General features: G+C 41.2%; 1 protein-coding gene across 3 annotated transcripts in view; it reads right to left on the bottom strand.

The window, feature by feature from the left end:
- AKAP1 (A-kinase anchoring protein 1) overlaps nucleotides 1–25,477 on the bottom strand; it is a 61,969-nt gene that overhangs the window by 24,186 nt on the left and 12,306 nt on the right. For all 3 annotated transcript variants that reach the window (XM_063457444.1, XM_063457446.1, XM_063457445.1), the window contains exons 2-3: nucleotides 9,203–10,892; nucleotides 6,760–6,881 (exon numbers count right to left, since the gene is read on the bottom strand). In XM_063457444.1, the coding sequence (XP_063313514.1) occupies nucleotides 6,760–6,881; nucleotides 9,203–10,871 (1,791 nt within the window). In that variant the 5' untranslated portion in view covers nucleotides 10,872–10,892. The remainder of the gene's footprint in view (nucleotides 1–6,759; nucleotides 6,882–9,202; nucleotides 10,893–25,477) is intronic.

The raw sequence follows: 25,477 nt of genomic DNA, 5'->3' as shown, positions 1-25,477 counted from the left end.
ATATGTACAATATACATAATACAATATACACACATACACAAACGCACATCTATATACACACACTTATTTATTATTTTAAAAATACAGAAAAAAGCAAAAAAAAATTTGTACAGTTTTTGCAATAATAATAATAATAAGTGCCTAATTAGCGCAGGTTAAAGAAAGTAAAAATAAATTAATTTAGTTGTTCTGAATTACAGAATATATAATGTGTCTGGGATTTTAAGTTTTTTTGGTAGTTACAGGTCACAAAGCACAAGGAGTAAAATAAAAACGTTTAATGTGGAGCGATTTTAGAATTTGGTATGTTTGTCTTGTAAGCTTTATAGCCATAAAAGAAAACAAAATTGCCACACAAAAGTATTTATATAAAGTAGACATCACTGGCTATTGTCCTAAGGTTGTTTTGACACTTTCTAAGTAGCCATTTCACCGCCAATCTCTGCTAAATATTAGAGTAGAATTTTGTTTTTTTTTGGCACACAAACTTATAACAAGAACTTCTCATGTGTATTTTGTAAAGTTGGTGTTTGCTATTCCTGTACAGAGTTTTATTATGTGTTCAGTTACTTCTGCTGAGTACAACGGTATCCCCATTGTATGTCTTTGGCACTATTCCGTGAAGCTACAGTGCCATATAGGAGACCTGTCCGTTTCAACATTTACAGTAGAATTTTGAGAGGCGGATTTAATGGGCCTATGCTTCAATTTGGGGTATTATAGCAGTTTGACTGTTCAAAAAACAAAAGCATACCATTTGTAAAAGAAGACACCTCAGGGTATCTCATATGGTGCATATTGTGCTTTAACATGCCCTAATTTTTTCACCAGTATATGCCAAAGTATGTGGTAAAAAATAAGTTGGGGCATTTTTTATTTTTTTTTACATACGGATTACATTTTTTGCTGGGCATTTTGTACATTTCATATGTGCCGCTAAGTTCAAACCCCCCAAATTATGCTCAGCTAAGTCTTCTGAGTAAAACAATATGCCCAATGTATGACCTAGACACTATTTTGTTTAGTTACAGTGCTGTAAAAGAGATGTGACAAGTTCAGGTTTTTAAGTGTGAATTTTCATGGAGGGTTTTTATGCGTCTGTGTCCCACTTTGGAGCACTTGAGCAGGCTACATATTCCAGCTACACTATAAAGGCATACCATTTCTTAAAGAACACATCCCAGGGTATTTCAAAAGGCGTATTTTGAACCTTAGCGTGGGATCATTTTTCCGCTAGCTTGTACCAAGTGTAATGGAGCATTTTTTTACACTTTTTCTAAACTTTTCCTTTACCATTAACCCCCTAACTAGCAGTAAGCAGCACTAACCGTAAATTTGCCATTTTCCCATAACTCTCACCCACCCCAGCTAGCAAAATATATAATTATACAATATTTAAATTAATTTAATAAATTTAACCCCTGAGCATTAAAAAAGAAATAAATAAAAGTTAATCCTCAGGGGTTAAAAAAATATTAGATCACAGTATAATACTGTGAGATCTGTATTTTGATCACTGTAGGCAGTGATCAACTTGCAGGTAAGGGGTTAATTTTTATTTAGACTGGGTAAAGGGGGGTGTTTTTTTTTTCTTTTTTACTTAAACGTTTATAAAACTTTTTTTTACCTTTTTAAAGCTTATTTTAAAACTTTTAACGTTAACCCCTAGTTAGCCTAACACCAAATTCCCCAATACCCCACCCATCCCAGCTAGCTAAATATATACATTTTAAAATATTTAAAATTTAATAAAATAAATTTAACCCCTGAGGGTTAAACAAAATAATTAACCCTCAGGGGTAAAACAAAACAAACAAAAAAAAAATTTAGATTGCCAGTATTCTAGCTTAATCTTATCGAAGGAGTCGTTTTTATTCATGTGTGGATACCAGTTGGCCCCAATGATCCCTTCCTATGAATAAAAAAAAAAAAAAAAAAAAAAATAGGGCTGATCATTTATAACTAATCATTCTAAATTAACTATACATTGAATATAGCTAGATTTACCAGTCATTTTATGCAACATTTTATACTTTTGGTCTCCAGGAAGAGCCTTAACAGCGAAACACGTGTTGGGGACATTGAAGTGTATGGTGTTCGTTTAGAGTTAAGGGACAACATGTATTAATTCTACAGAGACAATACTATCCATACTATATTTTTCCTTTTAGTAGGGGGGGAGTAGGGCCCTCGAAGGAACAGCAGAGTAGGGACGATCAGTATCTTTACCCTGCAGGGTCTCATCACTACGATATTTGTAATTTTGTTTCATCTCTCCCCCTCTGGCTAATTAGTTATTGGATAAGTTACTTTATTTTTCGTTTACATTTCAGTACAATTATTCCACTTTTATCACCCAGTTATGGTGAACAGCATTTGTTACTTGCTTTTTTTTTTTCCTCAATATTTCATTTAGATTGTTTATTAAAATTTTATATTTTCCTATTTTGGTAGGATTGTTTCCTATTATAGATATTAATTGGATTCACTATATTCATGATCAAGTATTTTAAATATTTATACAATTATATTAAAAGTTATGTTTTATTAAGGTTACTCTGTATATTAGGGCTTCTCTCCCAAATGGTCAGTTCTTGTGTTTTTTTTTGTTAGTGTATTTTTTATACTTATACCTTTACTTTTGTTGCAAGTGTGATAACATTGTAACCAATATAGTTATAAACTGTATGTATCTGAAAGAATATCTAATCCTCTATTAATACACTAAACAAAATTATAAACACAACACTTGTTTTTGCCACCATTCAGGGCCACTATCAGATAAAATTGCACATTTTAGAGTGGCCTTTATTGTGGCCAGCCTAAGAAACACCATTGCAATAATCATGCTGTCTAATCAGCATCTTGATATGCCACATCTGTGAGGTGGATGTATTATCTCGGCAAAGGAGAAGTGTTTACCAACACAGATTTGTGAATATTTGAGAGAAATAGGCCTTTTGTGTACATAGAAAAAGTCTTAGATCTTTGAGTTCAGCTCATGAAAAATGAGGGCAAACACAAAAGTGTTGCGTTTATAATTTTGTTCAGTGTATATGCCCATTAGCTATCCAATTTTAAGATTTATTTTTTCCCCCACTTAACTCACTCATGCTTCACTTCGTTAAGTCTGTTATTTCCAATTGGTAATTAATAAAGTAATTCCTTACTACTTTCTTTTCTGTATTATAATTTCTGTTTTTGAGCTTTTGTTGAACATTTACTTTTGTGGGTAATATTATTGCCATCGTGTCCTCTTGAGGCTTCAGCCAATCTATTAAGTGCACTGTCCCACCTAGACCTGCAATGTAAACATAGTTTCTCCATAGCCAAATTGTTTTACATTGCTGGACTAAGACAGCCTCTAGTGACTGTCTACCAGAGAGACGCTAGAGGTGACTCCAGGAATTTACTAGATTCTGGTCACCAAAAGGTCTCTGAATGTCCTCACGCTCTGCATGAGGACATCGAGAGTCAGTGAAACTCCCATAGGAAAGAATTGACTAAATGCTTTCCTATGGGGGGCGGGGCCTGAGCAGCATGGCGGCTGGACGTGCTTCGTGAGAGCTCCGAGCTCAATCCCCCCCCCCCCCCCAGGACCGGCAGGGGTTCCCGGTCCACCCTAACCTGCACCGGTGACCAAGCGACTCAGCAACAAGCTCTCGCCTACACTTTCACCTCACGTGAAGAATCGAGCCCGCTGCGAGACGGGCCTCGCACACAGGCTACACCACAAATGGCGCCTACACAGACAGACCCTAACGAGCACCCGACTGAGCGCTCCCTCCGACGGATAGATGAGGCCTTCCAGCGCTTTTGGGAAAGACTAGAGCAGCGCATGGCACTGCAACTGCCAGAGTTCGTGCGGGAGAAGAGGGAGGCCAAGAAGAAGGGGCCGAGCGAGCCCCGCTCGGGCAGATTCCGTCCTGGAGCACACGCCACCCAGGCTATCTGTCCACCTGGGCCGAAGGCCAAATGGGGTATACCCCCTCAGCATCGCCCACGACGCCGGAGGACCACGCGCCGCAGGCGGCGTTTCACCACCCGAGCCCTCTGTAGCGCCCATAAAGGGGAAGACCCGGCTGCACTGCATACCCGAGTCTGTGGCACACAGATGCGGTCCTTCCAAGTGGCCTGGGGCTGGAGCGGGGTCCGCCACGGCACACGCAGCACCGTCTTCGTCAGCAGAGCCGCAGAGGCCTCTGAGCTCCCCTCTGACCAGAACATAAAGCCACCACTATCCTTACGCCTGAATGACCTACAGGAAGACCAAGCAACTGCTTCACAACTGCCAACCACGGGAGTCGGGTGAAGTGGAAACTACCCCTACACCCTGGGGTCAGCTCGGGAGGAGACAGCGAGCACACACCCGCACCACATAGAACACTTGAGTAACCACCTGCCTCTAGTTCCTATTGACACATACTCCCCGGCTTCCGAACATCAAAGTGGAGTGCCAGATTTACGCTGCACATGGGACTGTTCAACCTACCAGCTGTACATCTACGGCGGCCTAACACAGGGGACACCGGCTGAGTAGCCCACTGGGACTTTAAGTATCCTGGCGGGAATTGCGGCACCCGAGCCCCGACACTACCCTACTCACCTTTCATGAGTCACGATGGACGCACTCCAGCCCTCTCTGCATCCTTCCAGGTCTGCCACCTGCAAGAACCAACACTGCGTCCTTACATCTGACTGATATGTATATATTGACTCTCCTGCTCTTATCACGCTAATGTTTATTTGGTTAAATACATAATCTTAAACTCGCAGAAACTACCGCTATTACACTAAGCTGAACTTGCCTTCATCCACTAAATAGCGACAGTGCGAATTTAGAGGTGAGGTCCACAGTTACTACTGTGTGCGCAGCATGCTGGAGACTCCCCATTTTATGGTGAGGTCATATTAGCTCAGCCTTGCACAGTCCGTAATTTTTGACCATATAGGTCCCGCAGTTTGATGTTCCTGGGCCTGTACCCAGTGGCATACTAGTGCTACCACATACACGCCTTCATGTTTAGCTAGCCGGCCCACACACACAGCCACTAATAAACAGCACCTCTTTGCCTGAAGTCAATAGCCCACATAGCCACGTGAAAAGCCCCCAGACTCTACGCAGTAGCGCTAATAAGTAAAGCTAAACAGTCAGTCCACAGCACATGTACGCCATTTCTAGTCCGGGCAACCGCACTAGCCTGTTCATGTTCTAGCATGTTATCACCACTTTTGCAAGCAATTTATCATTTATTGTGTAAGCGTGTTCCTACTATCTTAGTTCAATTTGCGCGACAAGGAAATACTGAACCTGCGCATCTATTCTGTACAAAGTTTGCGCACTTAATCCCTCGCAACTAGTCAATGTTAAGCGAATTCAATTGCATATAGACTAAACCTGTTTACAAATGCGACTTTAAATCATTATATATAAAAAAGAGGTATTAATGCTAAGGGAATGTTAGATGACATTGTTATTGAACCCTATACTGTATTCGAATTGCAAACTTCCCTCTCTCTATTCTGTACCCCATCTAATATGCCTCAATAAAATACAGATTGACATTAAAAAAAAATGCTTTCCTATGGGGAGGGCCTAATACACTCACCGCACATGTGCATTAAGTCCCAGGTCGGATTACTGAAGAGGCAGAATATCAACCCAGTAGCAAGGGACATCTGTGCCGGCGGGAGGGATAGGTGTCCAGAGGCACTATAGTGTTAGGAAGACAAATCTGTATTCTAGCACTATGGAGTCCCTCTTTAAAGGGATTCTAGTCGCACTCTTGCGCACCATCATACCTTAAGTGCCCTTGATAGAATGTAGCATCTTATCCATGTTTTTCACATTCACTTTATTTAAATAGCAAAACAAACGATTATGCAGCTTCCTGAATCATAACCCTGTACTTTTAGCTACATTGCCTCTTTTCACAAAGAAACGTCCTTGTTGAATTAACTAGGAGTACATATTCAGAGATTCCGATATTACTCCTTTGCTCTTATTTGTCCCCTTTGCACAGCTTTGAAATATTATACAAATATTAGGACAGTAATTGCCTGAGGAGGCAGAGTAAAGTAAGCATCCCAGGTCTCGCTAACCGCTCATTGGCTGAGCATGTACTCAGAATACATTTAATAAAGAAGTTTCTTTGTAAAAAGAGGGAGCATTATGCAGGTACACTGTTATATTGTAGAACAGCTCTTAAAATCTGAAGTCCTAAGCTACAAGCCAGGCACTAAAAGTTGGTCACTACTGCAAACCATAACATACACGTGGGGTGAATTTCGACATGTCAGGGCAGATTAATATTCGCTAATGGCTAGTAGGGAGTGGAAATATTGAGGCACTGCTGTAGAAAGCAACAAAACAGTTCTCTTTAAGTAGACTTAAGATATTTGAACAGGGAGGAAAACACATGACTGGGGACAAAACCTCTAAAATGTCCAATAAGATGTTTGCTTTAACCCCTTAAGGACCAAACTTCTGGAATAAAAGGGAATCATGACATGACACACTTGTCATGTGTCCTTAAGGGGTTAAGGTGCTGATGCACAGATCTCATAATGAATACTGTTACTGAAGGTGGTCAGCAAGAGGGAAATGGAGGATTTTCAAAACCATGTGCTGTATTACTGTGAAGGAACGGGATTACAAAACTACATGCACAAATAGATGAGCAAGTCATTGCTTTGTCTCATTTACACCTGTCAACGGATTTAAAATAAAAAGACAAAATAGATTAGATTGATCTTTACCTTTGGAACTTCAAACTCCCAGACAACAAGTGGTAAATTTTTTGGAGTACTTCTCAGAAGCTGTTCACTTGATCCCAGGGTGCTGGCACCATCTGCAGAATCCACACCATTCATCTCTGACCCTACAGTTATCAAAGTCATGAGAGTAACATGCCTTAAACATATGCAAGTCTCTTTACAAGAAAATAGGAAGAAAAAAAAAAAATACTATAAAAAAAAATCAAATATAGACCAGATAATTTAAAGATATTTTTAGGATATGAACCCCGAATCACAGCTGTAAAGCCAATAAGCTATAATTCAATGAGTCAAAGTTATTTCAGTTTGTTAGGCATAGTTACGAAGTAGAGACACTGAATATAAACATTTCTGGGCCAACAACTGCTTTTAGTTAAATGCTTTTTTTTTTTTCCTAACCTGTCATGATATAGGTGTGCAGTTAACAGGACACTTTAGTCATCAAAACAACTTTAACTTAATTAAACCGTTTGTGTGTCTAGATCATGCCTCTGACGTTTCACTGCTCAATACTCTGCCATTTAGGAGTTAATGGGACACTATAGTCACCTGAACAACTTCAGCATAATAAGGTTCAGGTGAGAACTATAGCTCCCTGCAGCCTCTCATGTAAACACTATTTTCTGAGAAAATACAGTGTTTACATTGAAAGCTAGGAACACCTCAAGTTGAAGCGTTCAGAGTGAACCAGAGGGACTTCGGAGTTGGAGGCATAATATGCCTCCATCCACTCAGATCTGCTGTCAGTAGAGCACAGGGCAGCACTGTGCACAGCATCCTGTGATTCAGTATCTCCTCCCTCTGCATGCAGACACTGAACTATCCTCATAGATTCATTCATTCATTCAATTCATCTCTATGAGGAGATGCTGATTGGCCAGGGCTGTGCTTGAATCATGCTGGCTCTGCCCCTGATCTGCCTCCTTGTCAGTCTCAGCCAATCCTATGGGGAAGCACTGTGATTGGATCAGGCTATCACAAGTCAGCAGACTGCTTGTTTTTTCCGGAGTCTAACCGCATGCAGATTTACAGCTTCTGGCTTGAATACAGTAAGATTTTTACTATATTTATGGAGGCATGAGGGGCCCGGGGGGGCTAGATGGTCGTGTTAACACTAGGGTCAGGAATACATGTAGGTGCCCTGGTGACTATAGTGTCCCTTTAAGTTACTGGTTTCTACTCATGCAGCCCTAGCCACCCCTACCCTGGCTGTGATTGACAAAGCCTACATAAATAAGAAAAGGTTTATTTTTCAATCAGATGTAATTTACTTTAAATGGTTTTATCTTCTGCTCTGTAAATTGAACTTTAAATCACACACAGGAGGTTCATGTAGGGTCTACAGCAGCTTTTAACAGAGCAGGAGATAAAACAATAAAGGAAGTGTAAAATATTACTCTTTACAGGAAGTGTCTAGGAAGGCAATGCAAGTCACATGGAAGGAAGGTGCAACTAGGGCTGTATAAACAAAGTGATTCAACTCCTAAATGGTAGAGAATTGAACTTTGAGACTGCAGGGGCCTGATATATACACCAACACTGCTTCATTAAGCTAAAGTTATGATGACTATAGTGTCCCTCAAACCAACCACCTGGCTTGACTCACATTATACTTTTAAGTGTTTCTTCCCATAATACGGTTAAAAGCTCATGTTTTATTGTATTTCCATTACCCCTGTCTCTTGTTGAAATCACAAATCATATTTTTAGTGGGTGTTACTTTTGCTGTTAGACACCTCTCCTTCATAATCCCATTTGGGAAGCAAATACTAGGTTTAAAAAAAAAAATAAATAAATAAAAAACACAACATGTGTATAGACTTATCTGTTCTTGGTCTCCATTATCAAATTGGCTGTACAAAGCTGCTGCAATAATTCATTCTGGCTGCTTCTCTCCTCTGTTCTGCAGCACATAGACAGAGCCTGCCTCTCCTCCCTACTTTCCCTTGCATACATGGTTTTACCCTTAGGCTGAATTCAAGCAGGAGGCCTGCCCAGGTGAGGTTCTCTCTCATATCAGACATGCAAAGCATAGCCTTCCATATGTCTGTCACAGACTGAACTGACAGAGGGGCACAAGAGGGCTTTTTTTTTTTATCCGCTGCCCCCAGATGCACCTATAGTAGCCAGAGGAGTGATCAGTGAAGTTATCACTAGGCTGTAATGTAAATGCCACTTTTTTTTTTGAAGACGGTGTTTACTGCAAAAAGCTTGAAGGGAAGGATTCTACTCACCAGAACAAATACAATAAGCTGTAGTTGTTCTGGTGACTATAGTGTCCCTTTAACTCCCAATGGTAAGTTGGCGCCAGTGACCTCCTGCCATAACAAATTCCAATGAAGTTATGTTGCCAGAGTGTTCCTTTAAGAAAATAAAATGCAGGCAGCAGAGTTAGCATTTAAAATAAAATCAAAAATAACCTTACCTCCTGAGTGGTCAATCTCTGTCTCTGAAGTACTTGCACCTTCTCCTTTCAAGTCAAGTGAAGAGCTATTTGAATGCCCATTGGGTATAAGAAAATGCTTTCTTGCTATCTTATCCTTTTTTACTTTCTTCTTACGTACACTAATCTGATCCCTAGACAATTCAATACCTGAAGTGCTCAAAGAGTCATATGACCCAATGCCAAGACTTGAGAGAACTGTGCTCTGCATGGGATCTTCTGTGCCCACCCCATCTTCTGATGTACAGGCACTCATGCTAGAGTCATCTATAGCCACATGGGCTTCATCAAAGGAATCTGTACTTAAATGGACTGGACTAAAGATTGGTTCTCTCTCTTCCGCACACTCAAAGTCTCTTTGCATCATATCTGCATTGCTTTCCTCCAGACAAGCCTGATCGTTATCTACATTTGTTAAATCATCTTCTTGATTCTGTTCTGTTTGTGTAGACTCACATGCAGAGTCCCTCGTGGAAAAACTATCACCTTCTTCATGGGAGATTGCACCATTTTGCTCCAGCACTAGTGGCATACTTTTCTCTGAGGCACTTTCATCAGTTTCCAGGTAATCCCCATCAGACAGATCTCTCACTGCACTGGCCAATAATTCCTGTTTAGCTGCTACAATCACTTTGGAAATAATATTGATAGCCAGCTCCTCAACCATTTTTGCCTCATAGTTTCCAAAAAACTTTTTGGTACTGGCATCATCAGAGCACCCATGGAAAATTTCCAAATCTGGGCATGAAGCCATTTTAAGTCTGTCTGAATTTGTACCTTTTTCAATGTCCTCTGCTCCCAGTGAAGCCTCAGTGTCCATCTCCGCCCTCAAAACGCACACTGTAGAATGCTGTGTGTTATTGTCTACTGCACAGAAAGACTCTTTGATCCAGGAATCCTTCAGCACAAGAGAGGAATTCTGATTTTCCATCAAAGAGGACTCAATCAGGGAAACTTGTAGTAAAACTGGTTTCTGCACACCCTCAGCTTGAGAAAGCTTTTCAGAGGAACACTCCAGGACAAAAGAGTCCATATGCCTAGGTGTTTTAGTAAGGGTCTCTTGAATGTTGTCAGTGTCTAGCTCTGCTTGCCTGTCATCTGTCTTGCTTAACTGATCTGTTGGAAGTTTTGTGTTCTCTGTTAAGAATGTTTGTGTTGTGTGGCTGACACAATACTCTGCACACAAACCATTGAGGAAAAGGTCTTCAGATTCCAAACAACCTTCTGTCAGTTTCTCACCTTGCGGTTTAAACAGTTGAGTTGCAAGTGGCGCAGGAACATCTTCACAGTTTGTGGTTTGTCGCAAGGGGCAAATCTCACCATTTTGAACTTTTGACTCATTCTGTAAAATATCCCTAGATGAACCCTTCACGTCTGAGATCAGGATGGCAGTGTTGTGCTTTGAAGACGAATCCGAACACAAGCTACGTTGACGTGTTTCAATGCCCTCCTGCAAAGGTAGTGTTCTTGCATTTTTCACAACTTCTATTGGAACAAAAGCATCTATGTGTGCAGAGTCTGCAGGGCAAGCAACCGGCTCTGGTTTACTTTGGTTCAGCTTCTTCTTCCTAGAGTAATACCACCAACAACCAATAGCAACAGCAGCCGGCACAATGATTGGGAGGATTTTGCTCAAGCTGAATGAGGACATTTTTAAAAAGGTCAGTGAAATCTGAAAGAAGAGCACAGAGTCATAGGTAAAACAAACCACTAAAAAAAATAAAAAATAAAAAAATATTATACAAACATATTTTTACCTCTATAGATCGCTCTATAGCTATGCAGACCAGAAAATGTATACATACACACAGAATGACCACCAAAAAGTAAATGCAGAGCTAGAACATTACCTTGTGCTATACAAGAAAAACAATGCAGATACAAATTCACATTTAGTTGGAAAGTTATTCAAATTAATGCCTTTGACCCACTGTACTTATTATTACTATAGTCTCTAGTACACCAGAGGTTTATGAAAGGTTGAACAATCTGCATTAAAACCTGAATGAAACAATCTTCATGGTTTTCATAAATGAAGTTTAAGAACAAAGCTAGTTGAAGGCTTTACAGATGTCATTAGAATGCAGCCAGTTCAACTAAAACTTCAATAAATCCTAGATGAACAGCCTCTCTGGATAATAACCAGATGTTATGCCATAAGGTATTTTATTATCTTATTGAAGTGGTCTGGCTGCAGTGTCCCTGTCCACTGAGTCCTACAATGTAAAACATTGCAGTTTTAGAGAAACTGCAATAATTACCTTGCAGGAATAAGACTGCGTCCAGTGGCTGCCAATCAAAAGCCACTAGAGGCACTTCCTGGATGGTAGCAGACTCTGAAGATGTCCAACATAATTTAAGGGACTCACTCTGCAGGACATCCAGCGTCAATAAAATACCCATAGGAAAGCATTGAAGCAATGCTTTCCTATGAGGATGTCCTAATGCGCTTGAGACACATGCATATTAGTCTGCCCAGTTTGATGGCGTCAGAGGAGGCAGAGCGCCGTCCTAGTACCAAGGGAGATTGGTGCCGGAAGCGGGTGAGTAAATAAAGTATTTTTAACCGTTTATATGCCAGAGGGGGGGACAGAGGGCACTATCGTGTAGAAATACAGCTTTGTATTTCCAACATTATAGAATCCCTTTCACCCCTTAAGGACGGCAGGCGTGCTATGCCATCCTTGGAGAGCTGACTCTAAACGCCAGCGTCCATGCCATCCTTCCCACTTACCTGCGATCCCAGGAATGAGAATTACCCCCATGATGGCATACCATTTGCCATAGTAGACAACCCAAGTTATTGCAAATGGGGCATGTCCAGTTTTTTTTAGTAGCCACTTAGTCACAAACACATGCCAAAATTGATGTTCAAATTCGTTTTTCTGCATTTTTCACACACAAATAATAACACTAACTATATATATAGTTCTACGTGTATTTTGATATCTATATATTAACCCCTTAAAGACAGCGCTTCAGAAGCTTGTCTATCACTTAATGACAACGGCATTTTTTGCATTTTTGCTGTTTGCGTTCAACTGCAATTTGCATTTTACTAATCTATTGCACTGACGCATATTATATACCGTTTTTTAAAGGATAGAAAGGGCTTTAATTTGATGTAACATATATATACATAAATGCTTATTTATTATTAAAAAATACAAATTAAAATATATAAATTTGATTTTTTTTACAGTTTTTGCAATAATAATGTGTGCACAATTAGTGCAGGTTAAGGAAAGTAATTAAAAATAAATTAATTTAGTTGTTCTGATTTACAGAATATATAATGTGTCTGTGATTTTAAGTTTTTTTGGTAGTTACAGGTCACAAAGCACAAGGAGTAAAATAAACTTAATGTGGAGCGATTTTTGAATTTGGTATGTTTGTCTTGTAAGCTCAATAGCCATAAAATAAAACAAAATTGCCACACAAAAGTATATATTTATATAAAGTAGACACCACGGGGGGGCGGGGCCTGACTACCAAGCAAGCAGGACGCATGCTGAAGGAGCTCCTCGGCAAATACAGAGAAATTGGCCCAAAACTTGAAACCTGCTCTAAAGTACCGGCTGAACCCAATCTCTGAAGGCACGGGAGAGGCCGGGCACCAATTTCAACTACCCTGCTGAGAGCTTTATGGGCTTTAACAGTCTTTGCGGCCTACAAACTACACTGAGGCGGCAGACGCGGCCGATCCACTGCCTCGCCTACAAATCAACGACGAGCCGGGCCACGCTTCCCCCCCTATGGGCCGGCGGGGGTTATCCCGGTCCCCACGAAGCAACAGGACACAAGGAACTGCTTAAAAGCACAGAGCAACTGACACCGCAAACTGACATGCTGGCTGTAAAGATGGCCGCCACACAAAATCCAGATCCCTGGGCTCCCCACGAGGACAACATAACAAGGGCGTTTGATCGCTTTTGGGCGCAACTCTGGGAGAAACTCGCTGAACAGGCACAAGGACCTGCACCCACAGACCCAAAACAAAAGCTAGCGGCAACAAAAGCACCACAGCCTGTCCCACTTAGGGGCACCGAGCGGCTGACTGTAATGAAAAGGCGGAGGAAGGCACGGAGGACACCTCGACTCTATACGAGCCGTCCTGCTACCAGAGCTCACTTGCCTGAAACCCAGTCAGCGCACAGCCTCGGATGACGAGCACCCCGAGGAGACACCGGCTGCCGGCTCACACACTCAGCGAGCCGGCCCAGTCCACCCACTGCACTCATGCACGAAACACACAGCCGGCTCCTATGTATCAACAGAGGGGGAGAAACAAACCTTGATGGCACCTGCCACTGGACCCATATGCCAATCACCACCTTCCAGGGTCACTGCGCTTCCTGCTATCGGGAGTCGGCTGACCGGGGACTTACCTTCCATGGAGGAGGTCACACCAGGGCTGTCTGACCTTCCGGACCCCCTGTGGACGTCACAGGGTCTAAGGACAAGCTTCCTGGACGAAAATCAATTCTGCTGCCAAAAGCCTTGATACCCTGCACACCCTTTGACTGTAGCCACAACACCATTTCAACCGACACCCTCGACATCCACTCACTAGGATCCCGCGAGAATTTGCCTGTTCATACCTGCGGCTCACCGAGGAGATCCATCGTAAATCCTGGGGCCATGAACTGTCCGCAACTACCCGCAATACTAGTTGAAAACTAGTGCAGTTCAAGTACTTTTTCCATCTTGTTTCGAATTTTCTTTAACTGTTTTACACATGTTTGCATAATATTACCTAAATCCCTGAGCGGTGCTCCTTTGATCACAGTTTGTAGCTCATACTATCGCTATACTCCAAAATTAGAAGTAGCATACTACCGATGCTATCTCCAGCTCATGTTGTGTACCAAATTTTTTCTCCCTAACACAGACATGCTCAACTAGCTTGTAAATTTGTTACCTAACCAAAATGCATATCTCACATATGTCAGTGTGTCTGCCTGCACCAGCTGCTGTGGCGGTGCCAGCTTGTCCGCTCTACTATTGTGTCCTTGGGCCCAGTGGTCTAAATAATCTGAAGTTTATCTATAGTTCTAAACCTTAACTTGTCTTTTTCTGTCACTCTACACATAGAACTATGACCCTGAAACGTTTCTACTTAATTACAAAAAGTGCAGCAACTCTGACGTCTTCTGATACTTATTAATGTTGTATTTTGCAATTTGAGAAATGTCTGATACCATGCTTTGTTACTCAATGCACTACAAAAATAAAGAATTAAAGTAGGCACCACAGGCTATTTACCAAAGGTTGTTTTGACACTTTCTACGTAGCCATTTCACCGCCAACCTCTGCTAAATATTGGAGTAAAATTTTATTTTTGGGGGGTTTTGGCACACAAACTTATAACAAAGAACTTCTCATGTGTATTTTGTAAAGTTGGTGTGTGCTATTCCTGTACAAAGTTTTATTTTGTATTCAGTTACATCTGCTGAGTAAAATGACACCCCCATTGTATGTCTTTGGCACTATTTTGTGAAGTTACAGTGCCATATAGGAGACCTGTCCTTTTCAGTATTCACAGTCGAATTTTGAGAGACGGATTTAATGAGCCTATGCTTCCATTTGGGGTATTATAGTAGTTTGACTGTTCAAAAAAACCCCACAAAGGCCTACCATTTATAAAAGTAGACACTCCAGGGTATCTCATAAGGTGCATATTGTGCCTTAACATGCCCCCATTATTTCACCAATATATGCCAAAGTATGTGGTAAATTATTTTGGGCATTTTTTTTTAATTTTTTTTTTTACACATACGGATTGCATTTTTGCCGGGCATTTTGTATATGCCACTAAGTTCAAAACCCCCAAATTATGCTCAGCTAAGTCTTCTGAGTAAAAAAAGACATCCCCAATGAATGTCTTTGGCACTATTTCGTGAAGCTACAGTGCCATATAGGAGACCAAGCCATATCAGTTTTTACCGAACTTTGAATTTTGACGCTGGGCCTATGTGCAATTTCCAAGCATCTTCGCAGGTTTTAAATTCAAACTACCCCACAAAGGCCTACCATTTCTTAAAGTAGACACCCCAGGGTATTTCAAAAGGCATATTTTGAACCTTAGCGTTGGATCATTTTTCCGCTAGCTTGTACCAGGTGTAGTGGTATGAGCGTTATTAAATGGATTTTTTAACTTTTTAAAACTATTTTTTAAACTTTTGTTTTGCTTATTATTTTTTTTTAAAGTTTCCTAAACTTTCGTAGAAATTTTTTTTTTTTACAGATTTAACATTTTTCTAAGCTTTTTTTTTTTACCGTTAACCCCTAACTAGCAGTAAGCATCACTAACCATAAATATAATGAAGAAAATGCACTGAATGCTGTGGTAGTGCCCCTTAAAAAGAGAGAGACTACCCAGCAAGCTGGTAAGATGACAGATGAATATTGATATGAGCCTAATCTATCTTAAGATTAGGAGTCCAGTGGATAGGGGCGAACTAGGGGAACAAAAATAGGAAAAAACGGCAATAAATGGTGCTGGAAGTAGTGGATACAGTGCAAGAAAAAAGTATCTCGAAATCAACAGTGTTACACTGAAACTTTATTAACTGCTTATAGAGAGAGATACACTTGCCACTGTGTATCCACGCATACTTCTATATCCTATAAATGATTAGAAAGTCTGTCCCTGGTATGCAAATGAATACTTTGTCTATACATATAACGATGAGAGGCACAGTATTCAATAGGGAGAAGAAGAAAGAGAAAGACGTTTAACCAGTACTAATGCACAGTGATACAGCAAAAGGGAGGATGTCTACTGACACACAGGCAGCGATAATAGTGAAGTGTAACGAGAGTCTCTTTGGTAACACAAATCAATCGCTAAACTGCTTAAAATCCCTTTGCTTCTGCTAATAAACACCTTCGTGGGTGTTCTAACGCTAGATGGTTAAACTAAGTACTGTTCCTATCAGTGGTATCGGACTCCAAACCAAAATTAAATGATCAATGAGAATGGTTAACAAAAATTTAACATAACGAAAAATGTGCAGAGAGGGGTTTCCCTTAGTGCATATTCGGTGGTGCACGTGAAGTGTCAAAGTGCCGTGAGTGGGAATACCCCCCGTCTTAACCCGACGCGCGTTTCGGAGTCTGAAAACTCCTTCGTCAGGGGTGAAAATTGCCGCCAGAACCCCCCCAGCATTTAAATGCAAGGTGGCCAATCATGAAGGAGGTAATTCGTTCGTCATCAGTGACGTGGTATCTCGACGTGAGCATCATGTGGGTGGAGACTCATAGCTACTACGTCAGATGATTGGCACACGTTCCTCGCTCAGTGAAGATAGTTTAATGATACCGGTGCACGAGTGCATTACCGGTTAGATGATGATTGGTCAAATAAAAACGTAATTCTTGCTGGTAAGCCATTCAAATATATGGCGATCAGCAAATACCCCCCGAAAATGTTTTTTCCCAATACAGTCACTGCATCCTACGAGTGTTATATGGAAGGTGGAAACATGACATATGATACGATTAATTATGTATATCCTGGATTACGGAGGGTCCTCTCATATTCTTATATGTGGTATATATGGAGAAATCACTGGAGCATAAAAATAGTAATTTATGAGGGAAATCTCCCTTAGTTCGTCAGTGAAAAGTCCATAACACACAAAAAAGGAACCATAATGTAGGGTGGTATTGATAAGGTGGGGAGAGAGGCAAAAGGGGAGGAAATGGGCGGTAAGTATTGGACAAAATAATGTCCTACAGTTCAAATCATAATACAGTGATATAGAAAAAAATATATAATATTAAACAAAAATCCCGTGAATTGATCAGAGAAATAAATAAAAAATTATAATTAAGATAGATGAAGTAGGCTATTTACAAATATACAAGATAAATATGTGTATTGTCTGAAGAGACTTCTAGATGAAGGGGGAGTATGAGAAGCCCTCATTAAGACCTTTAGGAGACAGAGTTTTTAGGCGATAGATCCAATAACATTCGCGTCTTCTTAGACGTTGGTCCCAGTTGCCTTTCCTCTGGTCCTGTTTGATTAATTCTATGCCTTGAAATTTGAGGGTATTAATGTCTCCATTATGGACTGTTTTCACATGCCTGGAGACAGATGTTTCTATGTTTCTAGTTGTTTTAACTGAGTTTATGTGTTTTAGAATGCGTTTCTTAAATGGTCTGAAGGTTTTTCCCACGTACATCACATGGCATTGGCAAGTGATGAGATATCACACCCTTCGAATTGCAATTGAAGAAGGAGGGTGAGGTGAAGTTTTCGGTATTGGAGCTATTGCTGAAGTTTTTTGAGTTGGTATTAATGTACCTGCAGGCTTTGCACCTACCACATTTATAGGTGCCTTTCATTTTTTGCGACAGCCAGTGAGTGGGTGGTTTATTCATTTGAAAGTGGCTATGCACCAAAATATATTTCAAATTATTACCCTTTCTGGCTGTCAAGGAAGCATAAGAGGGGAGGACATCTCTAAGATGTGTATCCTGTTTCAGGAGAGGCCAGAAGCGATTCATAATGGTTCTGACCTGATCCCAACCGGCATCGAAGGTGGCAATACACCCAAGTTGTTTCTGTTCACCATCTTTTGATATTGAGGGGACAACTCCTTTTTCTTTTAATAGATCTTCCTGTTCAGTTAAGAGAGCCCTATGGTATGCCCTCTTGAGGCATTTATTGGGGTACCCTTTGGACCTGAACATTTGTCGCAGGTCTCTTGCTTGTGTCTTAAAATCTTCTAAGTCGGAACAGTTACGTCTCAGGCGTAAATACTGGCCCGTTGGTATTCCCCGCTTCTGTTGAATTGGGTGATGGCTTTTCCAATTTAGAAGATTATTTGTCGCTGTACTCTTTCTGAACAGGTTTGTTTTAATGACCCCTTGTTGTAGTGGGGATACCGTGAGGTCGAGGAAACTTAAGGATGGAGTGCCTATTTCAGCGGTGAATTTAAGATTCAATTCATTAGTGTTGAGGCTATGTGTGAATTGCCTAAACTGATCCCCTGACCCAGTCCAGATGATTATAATGTCATCTATGTATCTTTTCCAGAGATGTATGTACTGGGTCAGGGGATTTGATGGGGGAGATGCGAATACCACTTGCTCCTCCCACCAACCCAGGTGCAGGTTGGCATATGAGGGCGCGCAAGATGTCCCCATAGCAGTCCCCTGCACCTGGTGGTAGTATACCCCATCAAAAAGGAAGAAATTGTGTGTTAACACAAATCTTAGGAGGTCCAATACCAGGTCACTGTGTTTGTCTAGGGATGCCCCTCTCCTCCTCAGGAAATGCTCTGTATGTTTTATCCCTATTGGGTGAGGTATTGAGCTATATAAAGACTCCACGTCCAAGCTGCAGATGATAGCATTGTGTGGTAATTGGGTTTGAGTCAGGACTGCTAAGGTTTGTTTTGTGTCTCTTAGGTATGACGGTAGCTGTGCAACCAGCGGTTTCATAATGTGGTCCAAATAGACACTAACATTTGGGGTCATATTATTGTTGCCAGAGACAATGGGTCTGCCTGTCAAGATCTTCTGTTGCTTGTGGATCTTAGGTAGGCTATAGAAAGTCGAGATACGAGGGTTGTTAATTGCCATGTAGTTATATTCATCCTTAGAGATTAGTTTGTCATCGAAGCCTTGTTGTAAAATGCTTCTTAGTTTGTCTTCAAACATTTTGGAAGGATCTTGTTTCAAGATTTTGTAGGTCGTTTGATTCGAGAGTAGTTTTTTGTTCATCTCTACGTATTTTAGAGTGTCCAATATAACTATATTGCCACCTTTGTCGGAAGGCTTTATAGTTATTTGCTGATTATCTTTTAGTGTATTCAATGCTTTATATTCCGATGCTGTTAGGTTTGAGTTTGGTTTGTAGCTTATTTCATTACGTGGGATTTTTTCCAATCTCCTCGCAAACCAACTCCACGAAAGTCTCTACATACTTTGAATCTCCTAATTTCGGACAGTAATGGCTTTTGTTTTTGAGGTTGGTCAAGGGGTATTTTGGTCCTGCAGTGTTATCATTTTCTTCTGATAAGTCTGCTAAGATCATAGTCATGCGATAATCTTTGAGGTCTAGACCTAAGTTTTTAGCTTTCTTCTCTTCACTTAGGAGGAAATTTTTATGTAAAATGAGCTTTCTTGCGAAGAGATGAATGTCCTTAACCCAAGTAAATTTATCAAAGCGTGGTATAGGAATAAAGGACAGACCTTTTGTCAACAAATCTAATTCTGATTGTGTAGGAATATATTCGGATCAATTGCAATTCGAAGGGTGTGATATCTCATCACTTGCCAATGCCATGTGATGTACGTGGGAAAAACCTTCAGACCATTTAAGAAACGCATTCTAGAACACAAACTCCGTTAAAACAACTAGAAACATAGAAACATCTGTCTCCAGGCATGTGAAAACAGTCCATAATAGAGACATTAAAACCCTCAAATTTCAAGGCATAGAATTAATCAAACAGGACCAGAGGAAAGGCAACTGGGACCAACGTCTAAGAAGACGCGAATGTTATTGGATCTATCGCCTAAAAACTCTGTCTCCTAAAGGTCTTAATGAGGGCTTCTCATACTCCCCCTTCATCTAGAAGTCTCTTCAGACAATACACATATTTATCTTGTATATTTGTAAATAGCCTACTTCATCTATCTTAATTATAATTTTTTATTTATTTCTCTGATCAATTCACGGGATTTTTGTTTAATATTATATATTTTTTTCTATATCACTGTATTATGATTTGAACTGTAGGACATTATTTTGTCCAATACTTACCGCACATTTCCTCCCCTTTTGCCTCTCTCCCCACCTTATCAATACCACCCTACATTATGGTTCCTTTTTTGTGTGTTATGGACTTTTCACTGACGAACTAAGGGAGATTTCCCTCATAAATTACTATTTTTATGCTCCAGTGATTTCTCCATATATACCACATATAAGAATATGAGAGGACCCTCCGTAATCCAGGATATACATAATTAATCGTATCATATGTCATGTTTCCACCTTCCATATAACACTCGTAGGATGCAGTGACTGTATTGGGAAAAAAAAATTTCGGGGGGTATTTGCCGATCGCCATATATTTGAATGGCTTACCAGCAAGAATTAAGTTTTTATTTGACCAATCATCTAACCGGTAATGCACTCGTGCACAGGTATCATTAAACTATCTTCACTGAGCGAGGAACGTGTGCCAATCATCTGACGTAGTAGCTATGAGTCTCCACCCACATGATGCTCACGTCGAGATACCACGTCACTGATGACGAACGAATTACCTCCTTCATGATTGGCCACCTTGCATTTAAATGCTGGGGGGGTTCTGGCGGCAATTTTCACCCCTGACGAAGGAGTTTTCAGACTCCGAAACGCGCGTCGGGTTAAGACGGGGGGTATTCCCACTCACGGCACTTTGACACTTCACGTGCACCACCGAATATGCACTAAGGGAAACCCCTCTCTGCACATTTTTCGTTATGTTAAATTTTTGTTAACCATTCTCATTGATCATTTAATTTTGGTTTGGAGTCCGATACCACTGATAGGAACAGTACTTAGTTTAACCATCTAGCGTTAGAACACCCACGAAGGTGTTTATTAGCAGAAGCAAAGGGATTTTAAGCAGTTTAGCGATTGATTTGTGTTACCAAAGAGACTCTCGTTACACTTCACTATTATCGCTGCCTGTGTGTCAGTAGACATCCTCCCTTTTGCTGTATCACTGTGCATTAGTACTGGTTAAACGTCTTTCTCTTTCTTCTTCTCCCTATTGAATACTGTGCCTCTCATTGTTATATGTATAGACGGCACGATTTATATTTTCAAGGGATCATATTAGAAGTTAAGGGAATCACAGCAGTCTAGCGATCCAATTGTGTTATCAAAGAGATTTTTTTCTCGTTATAAATTACTATCATCGCTACCTGTGTTTGTCATTAGACATCTTCTCTTTTACTTTACTACTGTGCATTAGTATTGGCTAAACGTTTTTCTCCCTTTTTTTCTCTCCCTATTGAATACTGTGCCTCTCATTGTTACATATATAGACGGCACGATTTATATCTTTAAGGGATCATACTGTCTAGGGGTTGACTGTCGTATACTTCCCTGGGAATAGCACTCTGAACAAAGTATTCATTTGCATACCAGGGACAGACTTTCTAATCATTTATAGGATATAGAAGTATGCGTGGATACACAGTGGCAAGTGTATCTCTCTCTATAAGCAGTTAATAAAGTTTCAGTGTAACACTGTTGATTTCGAGATACTTTTTTCTTGCACTGTATCCACTACTTCCAGCACCATTTATTGCCGTTTTTTCCTATTTTTGTTCCCCTAGTTCGCCCCTATCCACTGGACTCCTAATCTTAAAATAGATTAGGCTCATATCAATATTCATCTGTCATCTTACCAGCTTGCTGGGTAGTCTCTCTCTTTTTAAGGGGCACTACCACAGCATTCAGTGCATTTTCTTCATTATATCTACAATTTAGGGTTCATGCCCATTAGGTGGAGCTGGTACCACCCACTCTGACCCATTTCCCTAACCACAGATTAAACTTTGTTGATCTAGGGCTAAGGGGAATTTTTTCGTTTTCTATATTTGGTCACTAACCATAAATTCCCCATAACTCCCACCCACCCCAGCTAGCAAAAATATTTAATTATACAATATTTAAATGAGTTAATTAAATAAATTTAACCCCCGAGGGTTAAAAAAAATAAATAAGTTAATCGTCAGGGGTTAAAAAAAAATTAGATCACAGTATAATACTGTGATCTGTATTTTGACCACTGTAGGCAGTGATCGACTGGCAGGGAATGGGTTAATTTTTATTTGGACTGGGTAAAGGGTTTATTTATTTTAATATTTTACTTAAACGTTATTAAAACCTTTTTTTTAACTTAATTTTTTAACTAAAGCTTATTTTAAAACTTTTTTTAACGTTAACCCCTAGTTAGCCTAACACCAAACACTAAATCCCCCAATTCCCCACTAACTTCCACCCTCCCCAGCTAGCTAAATTTATAATTTTAAAATATTTAAATTAATTAATAAAATAAATTTAACCCCTGAGGGTTAAAAAAGAAAATCAGATCATAGTAAAATGTAATCCCTGCCAATTGATCACTGTAGTCAATGATCAATTGGCAGGGAAGGGGTTAATTTTTTATTAAAATGGGTAAAGGGGGGTGGGATTTTAATTTACAGTGAACCCGGAAGTGCAGGGAGGCGAGGTGAGTATACTGAACACATGTGCCCGCTCTGACAGCACATGAGCTGGGACAGCCGGATCCAGTGCTCCCGGTCTGCCTCTAATACATTGCAGACGATCTGGGGTTAATTTTAACGGGTGACGTTAAGGGTTTCCCCGTAGCAACGGACCTCGCCCGTCACTCGTCGTTAAGGGGTTAAAATACACACACACACACACACAAACACACACAAACACACACAAACACACACAAACACACACAAACACACACAAACACACACAAACACACACAAACACACACAAACACACACAAACACACACAAACACACACTCTAATTAAGTGCTTCTGCGGGCCCCCCCCAGGACTGCCGGGCTTGTCATGAGCCCGGTGGTCCTGGTCTGTATTATGGCAATGTAAGCAAGAGCTTCTGCGGGTCCCCACTGCACAGCCCGTGCCACCGGATCACCAGGGATTGACATATCCCCCTCCCTGGCCAAGTATGAAGCGGAGGGAGGGGGGGGGGGGGGGAACTAAAAAGATAAATAAAAAAAAATATAACTTAAATATTTAATAAAAATACCCTCCCCCCACCCAGTTTACACACTACACAAAAACACTCTGCATTCATTATATACACACACACACTGTAAATAAATATTCAAAAACATTTAACCTACTGATGTCTCAATTAATGTAATTTTATTGGTATCTATTTTTATTTTTACATTTACCAGTAGCTGCTGCATTTCCCACCCTAGGCTTATAGTCAAGTCAATAAGTTTTTTTTGTGGTTTATACGATAGAGAGATAGATGGATATACACACACACACACAAATATTTATGACCAAGTATTTATTACTTAATTTTAAACGGTTTTAACGTTTATTTTTTTTATTTATTTTTTACAGGCAGCAGGGGAAGTACCAGTCATTACAAGCACTCCTCCTGCTGGCACTGCCATGCACGGCATAGCAAGGACCTCGTGGCCCAGGAGGGCCGGAAAGGAGGGGGGGGGACTCCCTGAGCTGCCAGGTGAGTCCCCGCACCGCAATCACCACCGACCAGGTAAGTAGAAAGGAAGGCGGGGATGCGCTATGCCGCCACCCCCCTCCTACCCCCCGGCGTTTAGAGCCAGGTCCCCAAGGATGGCATAGCACGCCCGCCGTCCTTAAGGCGTTAACTTCAACGCTTTGCAGGCCTACCTGACCCCAACGTATATCTCTCCCACAGCCAGAGTTTAACATTGCAACACAGTCTGCCTCCAGGCGCTCCCTGGATCCTAACGGACCTTTGGTCCGGTAACTGATGCTGAACATCCTCACAAGGACATACAGCGTAAGATTTTTCCACATAGGAAAGCAACGATTCAATTCTTTCCTATTAGGGAGGTCTAATGTGTGCATTACATTTTCTGCGCATGAACGGCAACCCAGCACCTAAGGAAAGACGTTGGGGCTAAGATTAGTAAATAGAGGGTTTTTAACCCTTTGTTCATGTCATGGGGAGCACGAATAAAGGGGGAGGCAGAGGGAGGCAGAATGTCAGGAATATGGCTTTGTATCCCTTTGTTTTATACACCTACATACATAACTCTGTCTTCTCTCATTTCTCCCTGCCGGCCCCTCATCCCTTTTGATACCTACCTAAATGTTTGTTTTGCTTCAGTAACCTTCCCCTCATCTGTGCTTAGATGCAGCTCGCCATTCCTTAGCTTTACTGCAGGCCTGTCTGACCCAAACATCTTCCACAGCTAGAGTGAAAAGCTATCCAGCCTCAGAAGTCAGAACTGCAAGGAACTTTCTTTGCCTCTCATAACCTACTCCTGCACTTCCAAGTTTTGTTTTTTTTTGCGCTTGCTTTTTGAAAGGGCATACTCATCTAGAGAATCCTCTGTCTTCTCTTTTCCTTCTCCCTCACTATAAAAATCTTTCCTTACATTCAATTCCCTCAACCCCATAACCTCCACACTTCCCCCTCTATACCACTTGTGGTTTGCAGAAACCTCCACTGTCTTGGCCTACAGCAATTCACCAACCTCCAAACTCTCCTTCTACCCAACTAAAACCTAATTTCTTCCCTAGCTATGCAACCTCCCTCTACAACTCAACCCTCCCCCCTCAACTAAACAGCACAGCAGCTCCTACATTTAAATGTAACCAGAGGCACCAATAGCACAACAAGGTAACCAGGCATCTTTAGAACTGCTGAATGCTGCTTGAGAAAGTGTCATTCTGCGTTTGAATTCAGCCAATATGTTTATGCTATACTCAGCTTGGTTCTTTCCTCTGCAAAAGAAAACTTCAATACCCTCATAGCCATAATCTCCCGCTAACCAAAATGCCTCTTTCATACTTTTATCTCTTCTTCACCCTGTTGCTGCTGCTCCTCCTCATAACTTTACCACTAAAAACTTTGCAACTTACTGCACAGGGAAGAGATCTCATCTCTTCTTCCCTCTACACAACCTTGATCGCAACTTCCCATCCAACTACCCCCCTGTCTCACTACCATTTGCCTCCAAGATTCGATCTCTCATCGTCCCTCGACTCATGTCTAACTGCCTCTCTGCAATTTCTAATTGGATGGCAGCTCACTTCCTTAAAGGGAAACTCCAGTGCCAGGAAAACAATCCTTTTTCCTGGCACTGGAGGGTTCCTCTCCCTCCAACCCCCCAGTTACTGAAGGGGTGAAAACCCCTTCAGTCACTTACCTGAGGCAGGCAGCGGCGATGTCCCTCGTCGCTGCCTCCTTCTCCGCGCCGCTCCTCCCTGTGATTCCGTCGGCCGGTGGGAGAGACTGATCCCGCCCACCGTCCGAGGAGACCTAGTGCGCATGCGCAGCAATGCCGCGCATGCGCATTACGTCTCCCCATAGGAAAGCATTGAAAAAGATTTTCAATGCTTTCCTATGGGGAATAGAGCAACGCTGGAGGTCCTCACACAGCGTGAGGACGTCCAGCGACGCTCTAGCACAGGAAACCTGTGCTAGAAACTAGGAAGTGACCTCTAGTGGATGTCTAGTAGA

The sequence above is a fragment of the Pelobates fuscus genome, chromosome 1, assembly GCF_036172605.1.
Source record: "Pelobates fuscus isolate aPelFus1 chromosome 1, aPelFus1.pri, whole genome shotgun sequence".
NCBI classification, from domain to species: Eukaryota; Metazoa; Chordata; class Amphibia; order Anura; family Pelobatidae; genus Pelobates; species Pelobates fuscus.
The sequence above is the reverse complement of the archived record's forward strand: the minus strand, read 5'-3'. Positions and strand labels throughout refer to the sequence as shown.